Source organism: Sinocyclocheilus rhinocerous, unplaced genomic scaffold (assembly GCF_001515625.1).
Source record: "Sinocyclocheilus rhinocerous isolate Xijiao unplaced genomic scaffold, SAMN03320098_v1.1 scaffold1044, whole genome shotgun sequence".
NCBI lineage: Eukaryota > Metazoa > Chordata > Actinopteri > Cypriniformes > Cyprinidae > Sinocyclocheilus > Sinocyclocheilus rhinocerous.
In genome coordinates, this window is record NW_015643736.1 from 153,520 (window position 1) to 179,344 (window position 25,825).

The window sequence follows — 25,825 nt, forward strand, 5'->3', positions numbered from 1 at the left end:
AAAGCAACACAGATGCATCTTGATTCACAGCAGTCTGATTTAATTCTGGCTTAAATCGTCGAGCTGAAATCTTGCTTGAATGCTTTAAGATGTGAGTGATACTGTATTCAGTCTTAACATTTGCTCCAAGAGTATTACGATATAAAGACTGCTGTGAAATCATTTCAAATGCACGCACTAGTGCATAATGATAGAATTAAACAAAGCGTCCACAACGTGCACAAATGTACAAAACACATACATAGACATGCTTCAACCCTTTGAGAAGTGTCAAAAAAGCTTTTTATTATTATTTCTTTCTTTTGATTTTGGGGTGAAATATGACCTGCTCCCGACAAGCTTTGTGAGGTTCACCCATTTTTGTCACTTTGAGCAGATGAATAACTAGTCCTCGCTCACTCTTCAAAAGGTTTTTACAGGCAGGGGCCTTCAGGTCACATCACAGAGCACAAGAACACACAACGGCCCCTCAGCAGGCAGTATAGTGACATACCCGGCCCACCTCCACTAGGTTGGTTACCATCACGATACAAGCCGACTGCTCTTGCCAGATCATCCTCCAGAAGTCGTACACCGTCTCGTGGACAGGGCCTGTGGGAAAGCCAAAAGTTCTGCTTTATTTCTCTAAATCTATGTTTTTGTTCAATATCCATCAATATTTCAGTCATAAACATTTGAACACGTCGGAGAAAAAAGGGCATTATTTGACAGATTTTGTGATAAGTAATGTAGAATGTATTCGTGGTATATAACTAATAATCACTGTGGATCATTCACTGTAAAAAGTGGTAACCTGCAGTTGTTACTTTAAAGAGATATTTTGGTAACACTTTAGTATAGGGACCAATTCTCACCATTAAAGGGTTAGTTCACCCAAAAATGAAAATTAGCCCATAAATTACTCACCCTCAAGTCATCTTAGCCACAGGCAAAGCAGATGAGTGGCAGCGTGAGGAAGAGCCACAGAATGGAGCTGGATGTGTGTCGGTGCAAGCGGGTGAGACAGAGAGGGGAAGTGTGTTCGAATGTGCCTACAGTGATACTTACATCCCTGTACAGCCAAATCTACCGCCCCAAAATCAACCGCATAAGAGTGAGAGAGAGCACAACAATGTCAGTGAGTCAGCAAGCACCTCCAACAAGGAAGAAAAGAAAGCTGTATATTGTGTATAGTTGAGACAAAGGCATGCATAAAAGACCTCACATACGAGGGAGGGACTCCAAATCTGATGAAGAAACAAACTCATCCTAATTTTGAATGACCTGAGGGGGAGTACATTTTCTGCAAATTTTCATTTTTGGGTGAACTATCCATTTAAACTATTTCCATAGTCCTTCTGAACAATGGAAGAAAGGTTCAGGAAATCTGTGTGAAAACAATCTTTATTGTTTCCAGTTATTTTTGGTGATTCTAGCTGTGCAGAAATGACACACTTTAGCTTTAAGATCACTTACGGGTTTGTCCACACAGGACACATTCTCACAGTCATCAGTCTAACCTCATACTCCTCCTTGAAGCCGTAACTGTCGGAGGTCTTCATCAGATTGATGTGCTGCAGCAGGTCGGCCACCCGTATGGCTGGATGGAGCTGTCCGGTCTGATAGGGCGACTCGGTGCCCTCGCAGTGATAGCGCGGGATGTCCAGCAGTCTGCTGTTCTCGGCCGCTGCTGTGTGGTTCTCGTCTGAGATAGGGATCGGGAAAGATTTATTGAAATGCACACTGAGGGATTCGGACAAACCTTTGTACATGCTAAGATCAAAGGACTCGACACACACACGCAAAACCTCACAAATGCATATATAATCCCAGAGTTGTGCACTCTGAACAGGACAGAGGCGTTTCTTCACACACACTTACCAGTGATAGGCACTTATGGGGCAGCGGGAGAGAAAAGAGTTGTTTAGTTCAGTGTCAGCTCAAACACACGGGCTCTGTAGTACAGCTGATGGGGTGATATGGACTAAACATGTATACAGAACACAGCTACAGGACACTAAGACGAGGGGGAGCACAAACAAAGCCACTCTCTACATCACATCCAGACTGTTGCATTTTCTAAGGCACTTCAGATTTCACTTTTTGTGGAGATGCAGAAGCCACATCCATATATATATATATATATATTGGACCACGAAAGACACCTCTGAATATTATCAAATGCACAGGAATCGCAACCACAGGAAATGATTTATAAGCAACCCCCGTCGATTCTCGAGAACAAAGGCGAGTGCACATTTTAGTGTTGCTTCTACACAGCGTTGCATGGCCCACATCTTGACAGAACCACTTGTAAAGGTTTCTGAAGACTTTGATAATCAGACGTTATTCGGTCACATCTTATAAGGGACTGTAACTTCTCTTCATCGCAGATGTCAGAGAGACGCAGCTGTTTGGATGAAGTGTTGTCCTCTGCACTTCAGCGCTGTCTCTGCTATAGCCGTGGCCTAAGGGGACGTTTTAATACCCCACCATCTTCATCATCATCATCATCATCACACCACTGTAGAAAACGCCTTTCCTGCTTGTTCTGTCATGTTAGCTCTATGTTAGCATCTGACACCATTAACCCAGATGACTGGAGTTTTATCAGGTTTACGTGTAAGCTGTCAGGTTAGTTTCGGCATCATCCCACGAGCTCCGGGAACACTCATAATGCCGTGACAGTGTGTGTGTGTGTGTGTATGAGTGTTTGTTAAAACACACAGATTAGTGCTTCTCAGTTGACTCAGTTGCTTCCAGATTTACATTGAGCATCCGGTAGTCCTTAAAATGTTTAATTAACGTGAATCTTTTAATGATAAATTATTAATATCCCTTGTGAAAAAGAAGTACACTTTAGCATACTTTTAAAAAGACTACAGTACTTATTACGGAAATAATATACTTTAAAAGAATATACGTGCAAACTGAAAGTACTGTAATGTTTTCAGATACTTAATTGCATTTTAATTTAAATTAAATGAAAATGTTACTGTTTAAATTTATATTAAATGCAATTATTTGAGTGTTTTTGACCCGTTTAAGTAGGACTTCAGTACATCTTTACATGTAATTTCATAATAACTTCTGTTGTCTTTGAAATATGGTTAAAATGTTACTGCTGAACGTACTGAAAAAGATTTATGATAAACTAAAATATACTCTAATGTCATTTTATTGAAATGTGCATGTCATTTGTATTTGTAATTACACATTTGTAATGATGAAAATTTTAAAATGAATATTTAAAATATATTAACTTTAAATGTAACATCAAATAACACTAGAATTCGAATCAACATCTTTAAATGTGCTTTAGTTTGTTAGTCAACACATCAAAAGTGTACTTCTTTAAAGCACAACAAAAGATACAAAAGATTAAAACATGATTTAAAATGTACTTTAAAGCAAAACCTTAAAAAAATAAGTTAATATAAAAAAACAATAAAAAATAATTAAAATATTAAAAATAATTTGACATAATTACAAAGTGCACTTTTGTTCTGCTGCCTGTGACCTGTCAGACATGCAACTCTTTTTTAGACTCACAACCCACCAGACAAGAAACTTTGGAATATAGAGTTTGTGTGCGTTTACTTTAGAAGACCAAAATTCCTAAAAGTCCCCAAGTGCGCTAAATCTGACACAACCTCTCCTTAGGGACATATATAGTTTTATTTTAAGGGTAGTGTTTGGGTTGATCTGTAGTAATTATAATTAGCTTAACAATAAATAAAAAACTACAGTATGTCCTCATTCAGCAAATGTGTGTGTCCACAGAAGCAGAGGCGCAGTCGTCTAACTTTAGGTGAGCATTTGTATTTGTAATTACACATTTGTAATGATGAAAATTTAAAAATGAATTTTTTTAAATATATTAACTTTAAATGTAACATCAAATAACACTAGAATTCGAATCAACATCTTTAAATGTGCTTTAGTTTGTTAGTCAACACATCAAAAGTGTACTTCTTTAAAGCACAACAAAAGATACAAAAGATTAAAACATGATTTAAAATGTACTTTAAAGCAAAACCTTAAAAAAATAAGTTAATATAAAAAAACAATAAAAAATAATTAAAATATTAAAAATAATTTGACATAATTACAAAGTGCACTTTTGTTCTGCTGCCTGTGACCTGTCAGACATGCAACTCTTTTTTAGACTCACAACCCACCAGACAAGAAACTTTGGAATATAGAGTTTGTGTGCGTTTACTTTAGAAGACCAAAATTCCTAAAAGTCCCCAAGTGCGCTAAATCTGACACAACCTCTCCTTAGGGACATATATAGTTTTATTTTAAGGGTAGTGTTTGGGTTGATCTGTAGTAATTATAATTAGCTTAACAATAAATAAAAAACTACAGTATGTCCTCATTCAGCAAATGTATGTGTCCACAGAAGCAGAGGCGCAGTCGTCTAACTTTAGGTGAGCAATGACTGTGCTTTCACTGCAACATTTGTAACCCCATTTATAACATTCTGGGATCTGAATCTTCAAGCACGGCAGCTCTCGATCCATTCCTACAAGCTCCCTGTGCTGCATGCTTTGGATGTGTCTGACAGAACTTGTTAATAGTGCATCAACTGAACCGGGCGCTTCAGTTCACTGTGCAATACAGGAGGAGCCGTGGAGATGATTGAGAAACCCTGTTCTATGTAACACAACAGGAACATGGTGGGGGGGGGCTGCATGAGTGATGCATGCTGGGTAATGAAGGTTTTTATGTGCAGCAGGAGTACTCAGCTCAATTCAGTTCTCTTCTGAAGGAAAACTCAACCTGAATCAAACATTACCTCATGACTTGAAGTTATTTAACTAATTGGGGAGAAGAGTTTGGCTGGAAATATGGACAAAGTAAAGACAACATGAAACTGCTTCTATAGCATAACATTATGTAGGGCAGGGCTTGATTTTAATCACTGTGACTTGATTAGATTGGTCTATGATAATGTTGGTTAATATTATTTCCTTGCTCACACCTCCTTTGTTATGGGAGGTGAAGAAAATGAACACATCTTGACGAAATATTACAGAATCTTTTTTTTAACATGCACTGATTTAATGTAATGTAATTTAAAGTAAGACAGTTAGACCTGTCGACATACAAAAAGCAAGTAAATTGTATTTCATGTTGTCTTTGAGCCATAACACAGGCTGAACTGAATTGCTCTGTCGAGACTCCAGTGATGCAGTCACAGACACACCATACACTGAATCCTCACCTAATACAGCTGTCGGCACGAGAGGGTCATTAGGCACTGCAGAGAAACATGCAGAGTTATCATAAATAAATAAAAAACTACACAAAAACTCAAGAGCTGAGGATGTTCTGAAACTGAAATCTTACTGCTGCGTCTGCACTTGCACCATTTAACATGGGTGTGTTTTGCACGATCACGCAATATTAGGTCATTATTAACAACTAACCTGGATGCTTGGATGTGAATCGCAGAGGCACACTATAATTGCTGGGCTGGGCAATCTAAACTACTGGTGTTATAGAGCAAAAAGAAAATCTTATCATTACACACTAGTGCCGACAAACACGCACCACTCTCTTCATGTGGGCCGCTTTCGGCTTCGTGTGTGTTTTGGTTTTTACAATGTTCTCCTACACAAATCAAGTGGAAGTTTCAAAATCCTCAGACAAGCTCGATATGATTCTACAATGTTCCATGTTGTCAAAAGTCAAGCCCGAAATATACTTTACTTAAAGGAACACTCCACTATTTTTGAAAATAGGCTCATTTTCCAACTCCCCTAGAGTTAAGAGCTGTTGAGGCGTTCTGGAGGACTTATACTCACAGCGGTTGCTGAAGTTGTGCGAGTCCATGAAGGTGACGGACATGGGCTCCTCGGCATGCAGAGTGCTCTGGTCTGCATAACTGCGATCCATGGAGTTGACCATGTGCGTCATCTCCTGACGGGTGTTTCCGATGGCGTCCTTGCGCTTCTTGGCGAGCTTCCTGATAACCCAATTAAAAACAGAATCATTACAGATCTACTACTCCAGAAAACAGTATCACTGCACCCTTCAGCCCACCCCAAAGCACCCACATGTAGGAATAAACAACAGACAGGAGAGAGAAGAAGGGATGATCCGATAGGAAAGCTTTAGTTCCATGGTAAAGGACAACTTTGAGGAAACTTTTAGGAAATACTTGCAAATTAGTGGATGTGATTCAGAGAAATAAAACCATGGCTGTTCAAACTGCAATTAAAGTCTCTCTTCTTTATTTGAACATGTTTTATTATGAGAAGAGTTACTTTACTGTTACAAAATTAATTTCATTTTTTATTTTTTTGCAGTTAGAGATTTTCCATGTCAGTGTCAGTTTTTCTTATTTTTACGTTGTTTGTGTATTTAAGAAAGCAAATATAGAACCAATCACAAAATTTCGGATTTATCTGAACTGAAAAAAAAATGCATTCATGGTTTAATTTTCATGGTTTTATGTTTATTTTTAAAGTGACATGTCATGTGATGAAATGCAACGTGGAGCTGTGAAAGATGATTTGTAATGCAAATGATTTATGCATTTTCTATTTGTTACAAGATTTCGATGCTCTTTCGACAAGAATAGATAAAAGCAGGAATCTGTTGATATCTGACTGAGGTTTTGTAGAGATGTCACAGGAACTTTTGGAAAGCCATCAAAGCAGCGCTCGAATCACCTGCTAGATTGAGCTGCAGACTAAAGGCCAACCGAGAACAAGTGAGAAACACCCGCTTCACCAAACGAATGAACAGATGAGTATGTGAGGATGAGAGGTGGATGGAGACACGGTGAGTAACTATTTCACACACACACACTCACATGCACACACCCAAAATAAACCAAACCGACACCCCCCCCCAAAAAACAACAACAACAATAACACCGCTTGGAAGTACCGTCGCCGAGCATGTCCATGAACTACTGCAATGCAAAGGAACGTGATTGGTCAAAGCGATTTGTGTTTTCGCTTGAAAAAAGGATACTGCATCTTTAAAAGACTAACAGGACTAACCATTGACAGAGAGCAGAGAGCCCTGCATGTAAGTCACCGTTTTGCTTTTGCTTTGGTCTGAACGTCTCTGTTACTTACAGGTAATATGAGTACGAATAGTAGCTCCTCCTGGCGAGCGAATGAGAAACAGCACAAACAGATGAAGAGATATTGGTGAGAGCAATGTGGGAATCAACCGTACCAGCATAAGCAACAGATACCTAGTCAACAGCAGTTCTGATGGAAGCTTTTAGCCTGATCTCTGTCGCCCTCATTGGTGGCATTCATCGAAACATGCATGTCTTGTACATTTGCGTGCAATTAGAAACTATTTAACTGACAGTCGTCTGTTAGAAGGAGGAAAAGAAACAAAACGCAACCAGAGCATGCAAAATCTCTGGCTGTTCAATTTCATCATGCATTTGAGGCGCTCTGACTTCATAAATCACTGCAATAAATCTTGTAGCACAGATGATTTAAAAATATAAAAAAAAGTCATTTTTAAAGAAAAAAAAAAAAAAATTACATATGTGGAGCACAACCAAAAAGGCACAGATAAAAAAATCAAATCGGTAAGCTGCTGACTTCCTGCAAAATAAGCAGCGTCAATGACCACTGTTTTAAAGATGCAGTATCTTCAGTTTGACCGGAAAACATTGATAATCCATTGCTCAGTTAGAAATGAGCCGTTTATATTTATTGCTGTGTGTCGAGGTTCAGTATAAGCACATATTAATTCATTTTAACAGGATGGCAAAACCCACAAAAATGAAGGCGCCACAAACTAAAAGGTCCCACATCTGTGTTTAACGGTGCAGTACACTCCACCCAAATAAAGTCTGGTTAGTAAAACAAACAAAAAAATCATTATTTGACATGATGTCCATTCACATGAGATGAAGACTTAAATACTGCTCACTTTATCTCTGTTAGACCACCTAGTATCGGACATTCTGCTTGTAGAATAAAGTAATCATGGGAGACAAATATGACATTTCTACAAAAGCAGGACCAGCCAGAAGCTTTCGCTTTTGTGTCACACTGTATCCACAGTAACAGCTGCCAGTTTAACATGCCTTGTTGTATTTCTTGTTTAGGAAAATGAATGAAAAATGACTCTAAGTACTACTGCACAGAATGAATGAAGTATGGATGAGGATGAAGAATCAGCCTAATGCTGCTGGGCCAGGGCGCTTTACTGGGATCTGAAGCCCATTCATGAGAAAAACAATACATCAAATAAAAACCAATTCCCCCATAACATATGAGTCTTTATGTTATTGCAGGTTACAGAAGTTTCCTCTATGCTACCAGTGCAACTGTGTGTATTTGTGTGTGTGAGAGAAAAAGAGACCTTCAAAATGCCACAGCATTCAGTTTTCTCACTAGAACTAAAAAAAAAACTAAAAAAAACAAAGACATGGGATCTAAGATCAAGAGGGGGACAAAAAAACAACACCCCAGCAAGGGCAGGAACTTTAGGGGAAAAAAGTGCCACTGAATTTAGGACACAGAAACATGCTCATTTTAACAGAGTACAAGTTACAAGCTACAATTAATGTAGCCTTTCCCCTCAAACCAATCCCAACCCCTTCAGCTACTCAGACTCTCCTCTCAAACGATTAGAACACATGTCCACTTCTGTCTCTTTTATACAAACAGTTATGAACTACATTTCCCATGAAAAATATCCAAACATCAATAAAACACATTCAAAAAATCCACAGTGCAACAAAACTGCATATGATAGCATGAGGAATGAGCTTCCTGCTCTAACACATGATGAAGTGAGTTTGATTTGCTCTGGATCTGCACTGTTTGTGAAGGAGCACAATGAGCTTCCCTGCATAAACCTCACTATTTATTATTTTTACAGTGTGTTTCCAAATGTGAGTCCTATGAGACAACCTTTAGGCCTAATTACAGTACATTATAAAAAAGAGCTTTTGCAAATGATACCAGCTAATGTTTCCAGCCTGGTCTGTTATGAGCATTGATTTGTGTTTGCACATGAAAGGCAGTGCTTTAAACAGCCTGCTGTTCAAGAAAACACCACATGATGGAGCCATTAGACAGAAGCAGCAAGAACTGCTGCGCGAGAGAGAGAGAGAGAGAGAGAGAGAGGAAAAGTGAAAGTAAGAGTGGAGCGGCTTGAGTTTGTCAGGTGATCTGGAGGAGGTGGACGTGCACATAAAACAATCAGCAGTAACTCATTTACAAAAGCTCATCTGAACAAAACAGCTCGCCCTGCTTTAGACTCGCACAGCCACGGAGCAGCAGACGCTCAGCATCATTTACAAACACACTCTGCTCTACTCCTTCGTCTCACAAATATCAAATATTCTCTGGTGTGTCCTGTGAATGTTCACTTCACAGACACACTCTACAGTGCTACACTGTGACACTTTCATACAGCTTTTCACCAGAATAATGCTGATTCATGTGCGAGTCAGTGTTTGGCTGCTGCTGCAAGCTCTCTCAAAACCGGCCTGTGCTTCCACACACTTCAGAATCAAACAACAACCGAATAATAATAGACATAAATGACTACTATTACTAATAATCTGCCCACAAATATATGTGCCAGTACATATACACAATAATACTAATAATGTACACATGATATTTGTTAATAATGTTTTTAGACAGATGTGGAAAATAAAGTTGATGCATATGCTGTGCAACGTGACATTTACAAATTAATTTACAAATTCAGACTTTTCAGTGTACGAGTACGTGCAACTCTCTGGAAATCAAACGGTTCCAGCACCATGCTCAAAAGTTTGGGGTCAGTAAGATTATTATTTTTTTTCTCTGAAAACAGTGAATACTTTAATTCAGCAAGTATGTTTATAATATTATATTTATAATATTTAAAAATCTGTTTCAAATGATTGCTGTTCTTTTGAACTTTCTATTCATCAAAGAATCCTGAAAAAATAAAATGTCACAGTCTCCACAAAAATATGGAGCAGCGCAACTGTTTTCAACATTGATAATAATCATACATGTTTCTTGAGCAGCAAATCAGCATATTAGAATGATTTCTGAAGATCATGTGACACTGAAGACTGCTGAAAATTCAGCTTTGATCACAGAAATAAAATACATTTTACAACATATTCACATAGACAACAGCTGATTTAAATTGTAATAACATTACAGAAGAGACTTCTTTCAAAATCATTCAACATTCATCTTACCGACCCCAAACTTTTGAACGGCTGTGTGCATTTGAATGTGTGTGTACTTCAGGTTTAAATTATGCCTCAAATTTATAAAACACCACCAGATACAATAAAACGTTCACATCAATAAAAATGGTTTGTAAACGGGCTAAATAATGAATTGACTGCAATGTAAAACGGCAGAAGGCATCTGTTAGGTGGATAATAAGATTTCAGAACAAGAAATTGGAGGTCCTCATACTGTAAGTGTACATGTGCGGGTTTGCTGTATGTGCATCTGATTCTCTTTTAATGGCTTTAATTGAGATTTCGTCTTGTTACGCTGGAAGGCAGAGGCTGGGGAAACGAGCGGCCCCTGGGCGGCGTATAGTTGACAGCGGTGGGGATGGGGCCCCTGCGGCTGCTCCCTGGGTGCTAATGATGTGATGAGATGGCAGTGGAAGGAGGATGTCGGTGTGCTCGTGGGCATTTCAAGAGCCAACACAAACGTACTGTAACGGCACCCATTCAGAGAGCCAAATGTCTCTATCTTACCTTTTCTTCACCAGCAGGATGGCCACGAGCACCAGGAGAATGAAGACCAGCACGGCAGCGCTGATGCCGGCAATTTTCACCACTTGGTCGGTCTGTTTGGCCGGGTCTGGAATCACTTCCGGCTCCTCTGTGGCCCCTGAAGAGAAAAAGCAAATCTTTTAAATGTGACGTTCCCTCATATAAGTGTTAAGTTGGAGCCATGGCTTAGTTAGTGCACATGCTCCAATGCAATGAGATGAGATGCAAGCTCAAATTCAAAATATGACAAATCATCATTATTATTATTTTTTTCCTACTAGGAAGCAAACTAGTACCCACAAAACCAAGGTCACCAAAATAAATGACATTTTTGCCATTAATGCACCTGTTGCAACTGTTTCTACAAGATCCTGTTCCAGATGTACTTCTAAACTCAAACATGACGAAAGTCTTCTGATCACAACATGAGCTTTATTTGTTGCTGCCTAGACGTCTCACAAACTGCCATCAGTCCGCTGTGTGATATCTTTCTCTCGCTGCCAAAGCACAACACAATGGGTTGAAAATGACTGTCGGATATGTTTCTCCAAACATTGGCAGACAACCACAGTATCATTCCATTGTTGAACACTAATATTATTACCTGGCACAAATAGAACACAAAAATGAGTCTGCTCTAAAAATAAATGTATGAAACAGTTCAAAGAGAAGACACTGCCTCTGAGCACAGCCTAAAGAACAGAGTGTGAACGATACGATGTTGAGCTAAACAGAATGTAAAACTTCTGGGACTCTACAAGCAAGAGTAAAGCCATCACACTATACAGTGTATTCTCCAGGCCTGTTAAAATCACACTGCAGCAGAGAACACTGTGAATCCACTGATTTTAACACTCACATGAAGATAAGGGAATTCTATGTAAATGCATGAATGGCTGTGGAGCGGCATGGTGTGTCTATCTATGGTGGTTTAAAATGCAAACTGATTGGGGTTCCCTTGTGAAAAAGAAGCGTGTTTAATTGTACTGAATGTGCACTTGTAGTGTACCTCAAATCTTGAAGGATTTATTTATTTTTTTTGGAAAACTTTACATACAGACAATACAGTATTATTGAAATAATAGGCCACTTAAGTGCACTTTCATGACTGTTACTTTGTAATAATGTCAAATTATAAATTTTACTTTATACTACATTTTAACCATTTAAGTAGCATTTAATATAATAGTGTTGTTGTTCATTTTAGCCTTTAATGTTCCAAATGAGAGGGTTCCCTGTATAGTTAACAGCATTTGTACAGATTTTTTTCCTTAAGAAAACCAAATTATCGGTATCGGCAGATATCATTCTGAATAATCGCTTATCTGTATCGGCCGATATATCGGCAAATATATTTAAATACATGACATACAATTTCAACAGAAAAGACATGAAAGTATATTTTTATTATATATTTGGCTTTATACTTTAACCATATTTCAAAGATAATAGAAGTAATTATGAAATTACGTCAAAATGTACTTAAGTCCTACTTAAATTGGTCAAAAAACTCTTTAAAGTTCAACTAATTGCATTGATAAATGTAAACTATAATACATTTTCACTTCATTTCAATTAGCATGCAGTTAATGTCTGAAAAAACATTACAGTACTTTTAGTTTTGCACGCATATTCTTTCAAAGTATATTATTTCCATAATAAGTACTCTTTTCAAAAGTATGCTAAAGTGCACTTCTTTTTCACAACTATTTTCTATTCCTTCCAAAATGGAACAGGGTGAACGGAAAAGGAAGCAGATGTAAATAGTAACAACTGTAAATAATGTTTAAAATGTTAAAGTGTTTTATTTGTTGTTATTACACGGCTCTGTCGAATACTTGATTCTGATTGGTCAGTCGCGACATTCTGAGGTCTGTTATCCCTCGATAACAACCGGTAAAAGCTGATAACACAGGCTCATCCGGGTAACTGAAGTCGGCGCTATTCTCTTGATAGGAACAGTTTTTCTTGGTTGAAGCTTTGCGTTTGGTTAGCTAATAAAATATTAAAACTCGATTCAATATTATGTGTACTATTATTTAATTATGTCATCCTGGTATTGCAACTCGCTCTCTCGTTTCATACAAACGCAGCAGCTGCCATTTTGCCATGATTGTTTTATACACCGTAATCTAACTAACAAACTGGTAAGATTTTAAAACATTTCCGTCTTAAATCCTTTATCGCCATAATTATTTATGTGGTGAAATGTACCGTATCACCGTCTAGTTTGAACTTGCCGCTTGCTCGCAACTGCTGTCTTTACGGAAGCTTTGTGTTCAAATATATCAACTCAAATCAATATTCCGTGCCTAATTATTTACTTATGTGGCAAGTAGCCATGTAATAAGAGGGATAATGCACTTCTAGCCGGTTGTTATTGCAGAATAACCCCCTTCCAGTGTGATACACAACCCCCTCAGCGTCCTGATCACCCTGTTCTGCGAATATCCCTTACATAAAGTTCACTCTGAATAAATGATTTTGTGTTTGTATATTAAGTTTACACAGCAAGTAACAAGAACTAAAAAGCAGACAATTAAACGTTTAATAGTCATTATCTGTATGACAACTAAGTGGTACAAACCCAGTATTACTCAAAGTGGTGTGTCGCAGAGCGTCTGCTCCAGTGTAAGTGTACTGCAGTGGTGCTTCGGGTCTGTAACCCTGTCAGAAATACATCACTGCCGACTGAAATACTTCTCGCACACCGTTCTAACAGCAAAACTATCATTATGGCATCTACGCGTATTGATCCGAACCGCTGCTGAACTCCAGCTCGGTGCGTATGACATTTATGGCGGTCTGGATGCCGACTCCACTCATGGCTTTGCCTTTAAATGCCGCATTGTGCGATCTGTCTGGGCGGCAGGAGTAAATGGATCTCCGGTATGTCCTGAAGCTCTACTATAAGCTTTTAAGAGTGATAAGGCAATGACCCGCTGACATGGGCCTCTTAAATAAAGCCATCAGCTGTACTCTCCTGCCTCTGGATCTGTGGGGCAGCTTATTTCTACCCAACAATAACACTCAAACAAAAGCCAAGCCCCCGTCACACGGCTTCTCTATTCTTTACAACACATTTGGGCGAATGAGCAGCCTGGGGTGAAATGGCCAAGACGCAGATCACTGCTGCCCTAATGCACCGGCCCTTCATCATCAAAGCACTCTCTTCCTCTTCCTTCGCTTTAAGCACTGATCACACGAGTGCTGTGTTAGCTTCAGATGACCTGTCCGCATGACACAAATACCAATGAATGTCAAACCCACAAATATCTCTGTCAATAACAAATAACCCAGGCACAATCAACAGGACAGATATTAAACACAGCTCAGACACTTTTATTGGCAGCTGAAAGCACTATAGGACTGGGGAATCAGCGGGTTTTGTACTGCTGCCACACTACATTTGATTTTTATTTGCCCTGCCAACATTTCCACCTATCACACAAATATGTTATTTTATTTTTTAGCAACATAGTTTTGTAAGTTTTTTTTCATTAAACATTTTTTATAAATAATTTATAACAATTTTTTTTTTCTCATAATAACAATTTTAATACTTAATATTTTTGAAAACTTTGTGACAGTTATAACAGCATAAACAATGGAATTAGATGATAAATGTATTATAAATGTGGAATTACATTATTACTTGTTACACAGAAAACCAAAACATCTGAATTGATTTCTATAAGTACCATTTAGTGAAGCAAAATAAAGGAGTTTCTGGAAATCCATTAAATCATAGGTCTTCAACCCTAGGCATTAAATATTCAGCTATTTTAGAATACTGAAATAATTTTACATATAGTAGTATGCATACATTTGGTTAGAAAATGATTATTTCTGACACATCACAATCTGGCTTTGATGTAGCGGTTTAGAGTTCTATATACATATTATCTTCTTAATGCAATCTGCAAACAGTGACATCATCACAGCACAGCACAAGCTGATTGGTCTCTGCTGATGCTGCAGCCAATGAGCTTGCTGCTTAACTTTTAAATAGATTGGCTTAAGCAAGTCTTGCAGCATGAAACTCCCAGAAGCCCTCTACCTCCCCCAGATCCACCTGTATAGATCTGTTACGGCTAATTTCAGCAGCAACATGTCTTACATGCACGCACAGTTGTAGCAATACTACTACTATATGTAAAATGATTTCACTATTCTAAAATAGCTCATACAAAGTCAATATTTAATGGAATTCTGCTGGATGATTATGTTCATGTACTGTTTTTGAGGGTTATTCTCTTCTATTCTCTTATAGACGTCTTGCAATTGTTACCTTAAAGAGCTATTTCTACCTGATTTAACCTGTAAAAAGAGTTTTGTTGGTATAAATCAATGTATTTAGTGATGTTAAATAATATTTTTGACTGGTTATTTAAAAATTGTTTTCCTGTGGATAAATGCAATCTATAACCCTGTCCCTCTCACCCACATTATGGAAAAGCAAAGACTGTAACCTTACTGGCAATCACTTTTGACACTTGGGTTAAAAGGTGATAAATCGGCGGCGCGGTGTGGTTTTAGATGCAGGCCTGTATTGGTTCAGACACCGAATTTTGCCCCCCGCCAGAACACTTCTGTTTCTGTCAGCTCTTATGAGTCTGATCTGAGAGAAAAACACTAGGAGCAATTCAATGGAAATTGGATTACATCCATTTTGGAGATAAAATTCCATGCTTAAAAACAAAAATGTATTTTTGTTGCTAAACAACACATGACGTGGGCTATATCTAATCCGTTCTGGGAGTGCTCTGAGCTCAGGCAGACTGTTATCATTCGATTTCCTGCTGGAAAAACAATTAATGAAGAGCCAGAGGAGGAAATAATGTGCAATAACTCAGATGAGACATGGCCGAAGGTACTGTCATTACCACAACAGCACATTGACAATATATATATATATATATGAAGAGTTCAGATGCAAAAGCCTCTAAGTACGTCTGACATTTTTCTTTAAACTTAAAAATGTACAAGAAAACTACATGTCCAATATGCAATTATGATTATGAAAATCACAACTCCACAAATAATCACAAAATATATACGATGAAAAAAAAAAACCTCTGAAAACTCACAGTAACCCAGAAACAAAGAGTGTGACATAGCAGAGCTGAATATTCATACATTTCAAAAAACAAATCAAATTTATATTTACACAAAATATTCCATTCTGGGTTGTGATATTAAGGAACAAAAAATACAATGCTTGACCTGATAACACTAACTCCTTTGTGAGTACAATCCTGAAGCAGACATAGAAAACAAAACGGCTGCAGTTCCTTAGTACTACAGGGATGACTGCTGAACGATTAAAAAATTGCTTGGTAGTTCAAAACTTAATCCAAAATTATTTAAAAAACATATAGAAATATTATTAGAAATGTGCTTACTAAAATAATCCTAACAGTCCTGAGATACGGTATGACAGGTGTGTCTCAACATTACATTACACTGTTGTCCTCTTCTCCAGTTTCAAACGGTTACTTTAGAGCCAAAGCAGCACAGCATCACAGATTAATGTCAAGCACTTCCAGCCTCCTGTTACTGTGGGTATAGATTATTCGTTCTTTATTTTATTAGCTGTGTTATGAAAGGCAGTGAAATGCTTTGTCTTCAAAGTTATCACTCTGTTTCTAGCAGGACTGAGCAGTACTATTGCCAGCTCTCTACCATCAATTTAAAAATAGAATTATTATAATTTTACCACTTCTGTATCAGCACATTACCGCAAATTGATATTTTTATAACTATACTTTTTGCATTACACTGGTGCTCTGCAGTCATTCAAGTCTTTTGTAAGCTGCAGACCTGCTGAAACAACATTTAGTTCCAGTTGTATGCATGTATATGGCTGAAATGTCAATAAACTTGACTCTTGAACTATGATCTAAACGTGTTCTTGTGCAAAGCAGTGTCACATATTCAATTTCAAAATCTGCCAAATTAATATACACAAGTACATGCAATCCATTTCCAATTGAACGAAGGCAAAATGGCAACTATTTTTGAGAACAAATGCACAAAGCTTGCATTTATTGCACATTAAATTACATATAAAAATCACATACTGTGCCTTTTTCATAGAAGTATATTTCAGTATATTTTAGTGCATATATTTGAGGGAGATAAAGTGTTCATAAATGTGATGCATATATAACTGATAATTGCATCTGAACAGAATAGGCAACTGTGAGTGGGATGGTCAAGCTTTGGCATGGCTTCTTTTGTCCATATTATCAGACACCGTCCCACTGCATATACTAACATTGCTTTTCTATAACTATGCTGAAGTTGTGCTGGAGAAATGTATGGTAAATGCATGCTTTAAATTCGAAGGGCTTACCTTTAAAAGCCAGTTTCAGACACTGCGTTTTACTTTCCTGAAACAAAAACAAAAACAATTTACAGTTAATTCTCAAAACTCTATTAAAAGTAGAGCAGAATTGCATAAAGATGTGAAAACATATCAACACATTGAGTAGAATGATTGCAGCAGCTTGACTTGCAATGCGTGTTGTGATTTTGAAACACTCTGAGCTGCGACAACACTGGAAGGCCATATTTTCATTTTTTTTTTTAGTATTTGACTGATGAGGTGTGATTGACCTTGTGATCTGATAGAACAGTCAAACCATCACATGTATTGCAAAATAATGCACAATGCTCCAATAAAAGGGCCTGAAGCAACAGAACAGGACAGAACAGATCAAAGGACTGTGATTCTGTGTCAGTCCTGCTGATATGAGGCTGTGTTTGTTCATTTGTCATCTGCTGACCTTCTCCACGCTGCTGACCGCCTGAAAGTAGATGTTGTAGTTTTTGCGGGGCGCGAGGGGGGCGTTCCAGTAGCCGTGGTACGTCTTGTTGTCTCCCACGGTAAACGGCAGCGGTTCTGGGAGATTCCTGGGAGGGAGCTCTGCCGCGAAGTAATACGGCAGCCCGGCGCTGGCCGCGTTCTGATAGGTCACCGGCTCACGGTAACACTCCCCGCCGCCGGCCTCCCGTCGTGCACGGTGTGGGTTGATCTCCTTCACGACGATCTGATAGGCGCTGTTGATGACAGACACAACATGACTCGAGTCAACACTGCTTTTAAATTTACACCAAGAAGTAAAAGTCTCTCACCTTTCACCTCTCTCTAACATGCCCAGAAAATCAAAATGCCATTATTGTCTTCACACAAAATAATCCATTTGGGATGATATTTTGCAATGTGAGCTGGGATATTCACCCTTAATCTATCTAAGCTCTTGTCAAAGGTGTTTCATTCATTCGGCTCTCTGTATGTGTTCACTTACTGGAGACTGGAGGACAAAATCTCCTCCATCCGTGCGCTTCCTATGGGAGTTTCTACACAAACACACGTATGTGCTCACTGGTCACTAAAGTCGATGATGTGCCAATTAATTAATCAAATTAATAGCACATCAGTTTGGGCTCAGAAATTACACCCCAAAAGATTGTGTAAAGTCATTCATTATTGTGTTAAATGAGAAAAGCACTGAATAGACATAAAAGTAGCTTTAGAAAGACATTTTAATTCAGCATTGAATTGATTACATATTACATATTGTACTGCAATGTGGCCATAAAACTGTTTTCAGAAGCTGTGTCTGAAGTGGCATTTAGGTATATTTACAGACTGTTCAGAGATGGCATGAAAGCATTTGAACTGCGATTAGAATCACATATACAACGCTATGAGATTAATGGGCTTTAAATGGGCATTAATGGGTTTAAAAAAATGCATATTGAAATATGAAAATGATTTTTTTTTTTTTTTGTAATAAATGAAATTATACTCTAAATATGAAATTAAAACCACCAGTAGGTGGCAGCAAGTCACTGTCTTCATTAATGAGTCATTGAATCACTATTTAACTGATTTGTTCAAACGGCTGATTCAAGTGACTGTCTTTATAAATGAGTCACTGAATCATTGACTCACTCTATTTGTATAAATAGGTGGAGTCATTCAATAACAAAATCACTGGTGTCTCTTGCTTAGACACACAACAGTTCTGCTGTGACTTTGTTTGAAAATACTTTCGTTTGTGAAATTAGGCAAAAACGGGCAATATGACAATATTGTGTCACACAATATTAACTTCCTGTTTATTGAACTTGTATAAAATCAGTATCACCTTTGCAAGATAAAAACCATTAAAAGGTCATTGTTGCCCTCATATCTTGAATTTTAGGCTCATATAACTGCATTCTAATAGGCTTCATCATGCAGTCGGTTGTTGTCTTGCATCATGTTCATCATCAATGTAAGATGACGGACAGGTCTGGACGGGGCGGATGCATTAAATGCCTTAATAATTTTAACACATTATTTTTTTCCATAATTAATCACACCAAATTAACGCATTAAATCGACATCCCTAATTTTTTTTTTTTTTACATGAAAACATCTTGAAAAGACTGTAGAAATCATTCTAATTAGGATATCTCTGGGAAAACTCTGTGCACTAATGGGCTCATGTGCGTCACATCGCTGTTTCCCTTCACTTTCCCAATGCAGTTTTTCTGCATTTTTCTTACTTCACCCAATTTAAACAATAAGTAAATAAGTCTCTCCTCCTCCTCCATCTGTGTGAGGCTGCAGGAATGAGTCTGTCACAATGACAGCTAAATTACTGAAAGACTGTGTTCAAGCCCAGATGTGACACAGAGCCTCAAACCAGTCAAACAGAGAGAGGATGAGGAGGAAGAGGAAGAGTCAGGCATGGCTCAAATCAAATAGGGATCTTTGTGCAAGTGTCGAAAGGAATATTGAACAGCTGAAAGAGACAAAGATGGAAGGAGAGATAGAGAGTGGGGGTTTATGAGCAGAGAAACACAGGAAGTTAATATGGGAGTGGTAATGTCACCAGCAGCAGCTCATTACAGCACAGAGAGGAAGTCTAATAACGTCTGGAGGATATGAGGAGACTGAGGAGGCACAAACACACACCTGATAGGAGCTCCTTTAGCCTGGGCAGGTTTCAGCAGGACGGTGATGGTAGTGGCCGTCTCGTTCAGGGACGCCTCCGACCCATCGTACTCCTCTAGAGTAGGCGCTACACAGACAGAGCAAGAGTGAAAGAGTCACCATTTTTCCCTTAATGAAATCATGTGTTGAGGAAGCTTCCCTGAAACTGTACTTTGTTGAGATACGAGCTATTCACGATCTAAAGTAGTTGAGCTACAGTCTGCTAGCCTCCTGAAAAACAAGTCTGCACAAAAACAATGAGCATCTCATAATGCTTGACAGTATTAAACTTATAACACATACATTTACATTTACAGCATCTATACACTAAAATTAGCAAATTGAACACAAATGCAGTAATATTTGAGATATTGACACAGCACTAAAGATGGGATCAGATTTGATGTAACAGCACGAGCTCATGCATACCTGATATGTTGGTGGTGACGTTGAGTGTGGTTGGGGGTCCGTATCCCTTGCTGGTACTGGCCCGGATCAGGAACTGGTAGGTGGTTCCTGGATGCAGCTGTGCGAAGTTGTGACGCGACGTGTTCCACGGTAACGACACCAGAACAGGCGGCCGCAGCAACGCCACTGACGGGTCGAACGAATGCACGCTACTGTAGCTGATCTGGAGACAGCAGACACCCAGAAAACAAGACAACATTGCTAAAACATCAATTTCTCATTCAAATGCATTATATATGCAGTAATAACAGTGTTTAGGACATGTTTAGAAGTTGCTAGGACATGAGTGACAACTTATGTTATATTAGTATTATTTATATACTATTATAGTGTTTATGAATATTTGAAATTAGCTTTTTTACTTGAGCAAATGCAAAAATTCAGTTTTCTGTCACCTTTTCCCATACCAACAGATACTCTCAGTCGTAGTAGATGAAATTCTCCTAGCACAGGGGTAGGCAAGTTCGGTCCTAGAGAGCCGCAGTCCTGCAGAGTTCAGCTCCAACCCTAATCAAACACACCTGAACAAGCTAATCAATGTCTTCAGGATTACTAAGGCTAAACTGGTAGGTGGTTCCTGGATGCAGCTGTGCAAAGTTGTGACGCGACGTGTTCCACGGTAACGACACCAGAACAGGCGGCCGCAGCAACGCCACTGACGGGGCGAACGAATGCACGCTACTGTAACTGATCTACAGACAGCAGAAAAGAAGACGGCACTGCTGAAACACATCGATTATATATAGGGATGGTTCATTTAATTTCAGTTTTTCCAAATAAAATACAAAGATGCAAGAGAGTGTGTGCTTTTGATACATAAGCCTTCAGGTTTGCACACAAACACGTAAAACATAGTGGAATTGGAATAAGACACTGGTAGCATTACCTCATACTGGGTTATAATGCCGTTGGGCTCCAGAGGCTCTTTCCACTGCAGTGAGATCTTATCCTCCGACGGAGTCGCTCTCACAAACTCCTTGGGAACTGGACCGGGCACTACAGCACAGACGAGGAGAGAAATGAACACTTAACAAGCACTTAAAGCAAGCAGAACTGGCTTCAGCAAGAGAATAACATCGGATGCTTGAGTGTCTTATTGAAAGCTTTACCTCTGTGGAAAATTTACCATTGGATTTTTAGCTAGAAACTGATATGTGTTTATGATGACCAGTGCTGATACCAGTATATGAGCAGAGGGACTGATGGGCAAAATGAAGCTGATGTGTAGCACTGGAGGTGACACTAGATCCTTTTTACTGGTGCATGAGCTGTGCTCCAATAAAACATTACTGATAAAGCCTTATCTGACGATGAACATTACTGTATACAAACCCTGATAATATTTCAGTAATCATGTCATGCATGTTTTTTTTAGCTGTTCACAAATTAGTCAGAATTGGTCAGAAGGGTTTGTAAAAAGGTCTGAAATTGTGCATGATTCAATTTATTCACACAGTTCATTCACAGATTGAACCATTTACAGTGGTTTCTTACACTGAAATAGTAACAGGATACTGTATAAACAGAAACCAAAAATATTAATAAAAATCGCTGGATGAGGTGGAAATTTACAGTACCTACAATCCATTGCAGGAAACATAACTTGCAGATGTTTTCAGTGATGAAGCAGCTCTTTATTGCTTACAAGTGACTCTGTACTGCAGGCAAAGACAATTTATATCCATAACAGAATCAGAAAAAAGTATAAATATGGGGACAATGTTGTACCAGTGAAAAGTCTGGAAAAACTTGACTGATTCTCATGATTCCTAAAACCCTCTGATGCAAAGGCTTCCGCTTCCATGAGTGAAATTAGCTTTGATGACAAATATAAATTGTGCCTACATATGAATTTCTTTGCATAAGTAATATTAAATGTAGGCACAACATTCATTCTGTAACTGTGACTGTGAGACTGTGCACATTATAAGAACATGTTCGCTATAAATCATTCTGCAGATAAAAAGGCAATCGACACAACACAAAAGAAGGGGGCAGAAATGATAACACACTAGTAGGAGTGTGTCAACTCATCAAAACAAGAAAATGTTAGCTTCAAAAGTCATTTGCATATGCGCAGATGAAAACAAATGGTGTGCCTGTTACCGGCGCACACCTAAACCTGGCTCTGCCAGCATTCAGCCCATGGAGTCGCTGACGGTGGCCTTTATTGTGCTGCAACGCTATTCACATCAAGACGCCTGACGAAAAAAAGTTGTGCAAGCGATGTGCATGTCCCAGATGTGTCAAGAAATCACAGCAGCATCTTCACAGCATAACCCACTTATGACTGTCAGGTGCGCTTGTGTTCAACTGTCCAATATATTCCTGCCTTTATCCTTATTTGAATTATTTGCCTCACTCATCTCATCTACTGAATAAAAAAGTTATATTTATACATTCCTGATCTGTTTCTCCGTGAGAGAGATGTTACGCCAAGAGGCTTTAACCGTCAGCGTAATCATGTAAACATTTTAAATGGGCCAATGCTACACTCGATCATTTGGACATATTGTTAGTCAACATTTCAGCAGATCAGTGTGTTTCTGGCTGAGACGTGAGATCTATATGGACAAAAGTATTGTGACACCTGACCATTACAGCAACAGGGACTTTAATGACACTGCATTCCAAACACACAGAAATTAATATGGAGTTGGTCAGATTCCACTCTTCTGGGAAGGCTTTTCACAAGATTTTGGAGTGTCACAGCATTGTCCAAAATGTCTTGGTAAGTAACTGGAAATAAGGGGCCGAGCCCAAACCCCGAAAAACAGTCCCATATTATTATCCCTCCTCCAGCAAACTGTACTCGCCCATCAGACTGTCAAACATCGAACAGGTTTCCACTGCTCCAGAGTCCAGTGTCGACGTGCTTTACTCACTCCATCCCACTCTCGGCATTGTTCTTGGTGAGGTGAGGCTTCCATGCAGCTGCTCAGCCATAGAAACCCAATCCATGAATCTTCCGCTGCACAGTTTTTGTGCTGATATTAATGCCAGTGGAAGTGTGGATCTCATCTGCTCTGGAATCAGCAGAGCTTTGGTGACTTTCACGCTCCATACTCTTCAGCAATTGGTGAGCTGCTCTGTGACTTGACGTGGTCTTCAGTTGCTGCTGCTAAACGCTTATACTTTCCAGTAATACTTACAGCTGGCCATGGGATATCTAGCAGGGATGAAATTTTATGAACTGACTTATTACAAAAGTGGCATCCTATCACAGTACCACGCTTGATTTCACTGAGCTCTGTTTGTAAACACAGACTGCATGACGGGGTGCTTGATTTTATACACATGTGGCAATGAGCCTGACTGAAACACCTGAATTCAATAATTAAGAGTGTGTCCTGATACTTTTGTCCATATAGTGTATATGGACACTGGCTGGGCAGTTTCATGGTGGGATTATGGATTCTGTACATTCGGATCCAGGGACCCTATTATTCCAGGGACACATAGTCATTGGTTGTCATCTGCCATTGGAAGCCCTGGTCTGTTCAAATAGCATAAGTCACCAATACAATCTGAGATTTGTTTCTATTGCCAAACTGTCTGAACGCACAAACATCTGTAAATGGAGGAAGATTGGGGTTTGGTGCCTTAATACTTCAATGTTCTTCTGACGACACATTGCAGTACTTAAACTGTGACAGATTACAATAAAATACAATAAAAACTATTTTCAGGGAAGGAGAAATGACATCAGGATATCTTGAGCCTCTTGCAGGTGTGAACATTGTATTATTTATGGCTGCGCACTGGTTTTGCGATATCTAGATGTTTGGTTTCACTCTCTCACTGATCCTCCAATCAAAGATCTAGATGGCTCACCTCAGTATGGAGCAAAGCGAGAGAGGGCAACATAAATTCATGTCAGACTCCCTTGTGCCTGAGCGCTTATCTGTGGACCGACGCCGTGCCGAGAAACTCAACCAAACACAACAGAGTCCAGAGCCACGTCACACTCCTCGTGTGTATGTTATCATACAGTGAGAATCAGTGATCATCTGCCCTACACAGCTGCGCAGAGGGATGTGGCATAATAACACTATATGGAAAAGAGCAAGTCAGCACACCTGGACCAGCAATTACAGCACAATCACGACACACCAAATGAACCTGTACTACGTCATTCTAGGGGCCCTCAGCAAACTTACAAGGTGACTTAAAATGATTTAAAATAAGACAAAATAAGCTCTAAAATAAGCTAAAACAATGAAAAATCAAGATAATTCTTATTTTAAGGCAAGACACTACATGCAAACCATTTTTTTCATGCACTGGTCAATTTTGAGATTTTGGGCTATTGTGCTTCTGTAACGTGCCTTCTTTCAGGCTATATTCACACTGTCAGTGCTTGGGATTGACAACCGCATTTATTTACGGGTGTGAGTTTTGAAATGCAGTTTACAAGAGTCTCAAGTACTGACTGTAAGAGCGTGCAACGAAAGTCATATCCATATGCTATTCATGACTATTAGACTACTTGATTCATGACATTAGTCAAAAGGTTTACCCTATTCACCTGAAGTGTCTTTCAACCCATATGTCTCTGAATGACAACAACAAGTGTTCAACAGATGACAGAGGTGAAACAATGCATCCGAAACATTTGAATTCTCCACTGTAATGCGATCTCATGCATAACACAGTGCAGTGACTGGACATAAAGAGTTCATTTTCAAGAATAATGCAGAGAAACGCTCAGGAACTGATGACGCAGACCTGTGCTTTCTAGCCAGTCACTGAACTGAACACATCTATCTCATATTTTGTGACATTGCTTCAACTTTGGTTTTAAAACCATAAGAATGAAATGCCTCAGATAAAGGCAAAAATAACCAGTTTGCCCTAATTAATTAATAAAATGAGTACTAACATTGTTGTATTCGTTTTAGTTTTATAAAATGTGTGAATTCTAAATTGAAGTAGTTTAAATTTGAAAGGGGTCATATGACGTTGCTAAAAAAGAACATTATTTTGTGTATTTGGTGTATGTGTTTATGCGGTTTAAGGTTAAAAAACACATTATTTTCCACATACTGTACATTATTGTTGCTCCTCTATGCCCCGCCTTTCTTTTCATCGGTCTGAAAAGTGAGGTGTGCTCTGACTGGCCAGCTATCCAGTGCGTTGTGATTGGCCGAATACCTCAAGCGTGTGACAACTGTAAAAAATGACTTTAACAGACTAAATGAATTTAACGGTAAAAGACAGTAAAAATGCTACAGTAAAAACCTGTTAAATGGTTAACGGTAAATTCCCCTACTATATACGGTGAAAAACTGTATTGGACATTACATGTATTGGACATTAATTTTACGGTAGTGTACCATTTTTGGAAGTGAAAAAGACCGTATAATTTACAGTGAATAACCGTAAATTGACATTCCCAGAATTCCCTGCATTACATTCAAATTTGATGTTTTTTTGTTGAAATAACCATGTTTCTTCTTAGTTTTTTCTTATCAATTTTGTATATTAGGGTTGTGTGTTACACCTAATGTTGTTAAATGAATGTTTATTGCATTATTTCAGTGTTTAGCGTTTGTGTGAATGACACTTTAGTGTTTGTGTGAATGACACTGTGCACCTTCTATATACTGTATGTTATTATTTAAAAGCTGCTTGTGATGTGCTTTGGT

The 25,825-nt window shown here is 38.6% G+C and overlaps 1 protein-coding gene across 1 annotated transcript in view; it reads right to left on the reverse strand.

The window, feature by feature from the left end:
- The window catches only part of ptprk (protein tyrosine phosphatase receptor type K), a 159,848-nt gene that overhangs the window by 9,028 nt on the left and 124,995 nt on the right, over nt 1–25,825 (reverse strand). The window contains exons 10-20 of the mRNA XM_016575224.1: nt 21,064–21,173; nt 20,139–20,340; nt 19,692–19,797; nt 17,509–17,782; nt 17,076–17,112; nt 10,700–10,835; nt 5,793–5,953; nt 5,210–5,245; nt 1,861–1,872; nt 1,456–1,684; nt 521–591 (exon numbers count right to left, since the gene is read on the reverse strand). Coding sequence (XP_016430710.1) covers nt 521–591; nt 1,456–1,684; nt 1,861–1,872; nt 5,210–5,245; nt 5,793–5,953; nt 10,700–10,835; nt 17,076–17,112; nt 17,509–17,782; nt 19,692–19,797; nt 20,139–20,340; nt 21,064–21,173 — 1,374 coding nt within the window. The remainder of the gene's footprint in view (nt 1–520; nt 592–1,455; nt 1,685–1,860; nt 1,873–5,209; nt 5,246–5,792; nt 5,954–10,699; nt 10,836–17,075; nt 17,113–17,508; nt 17,783–19,691; nt 19,798–20,138; nt 20,341–21,063; nt 21,174–25,825) is intronic.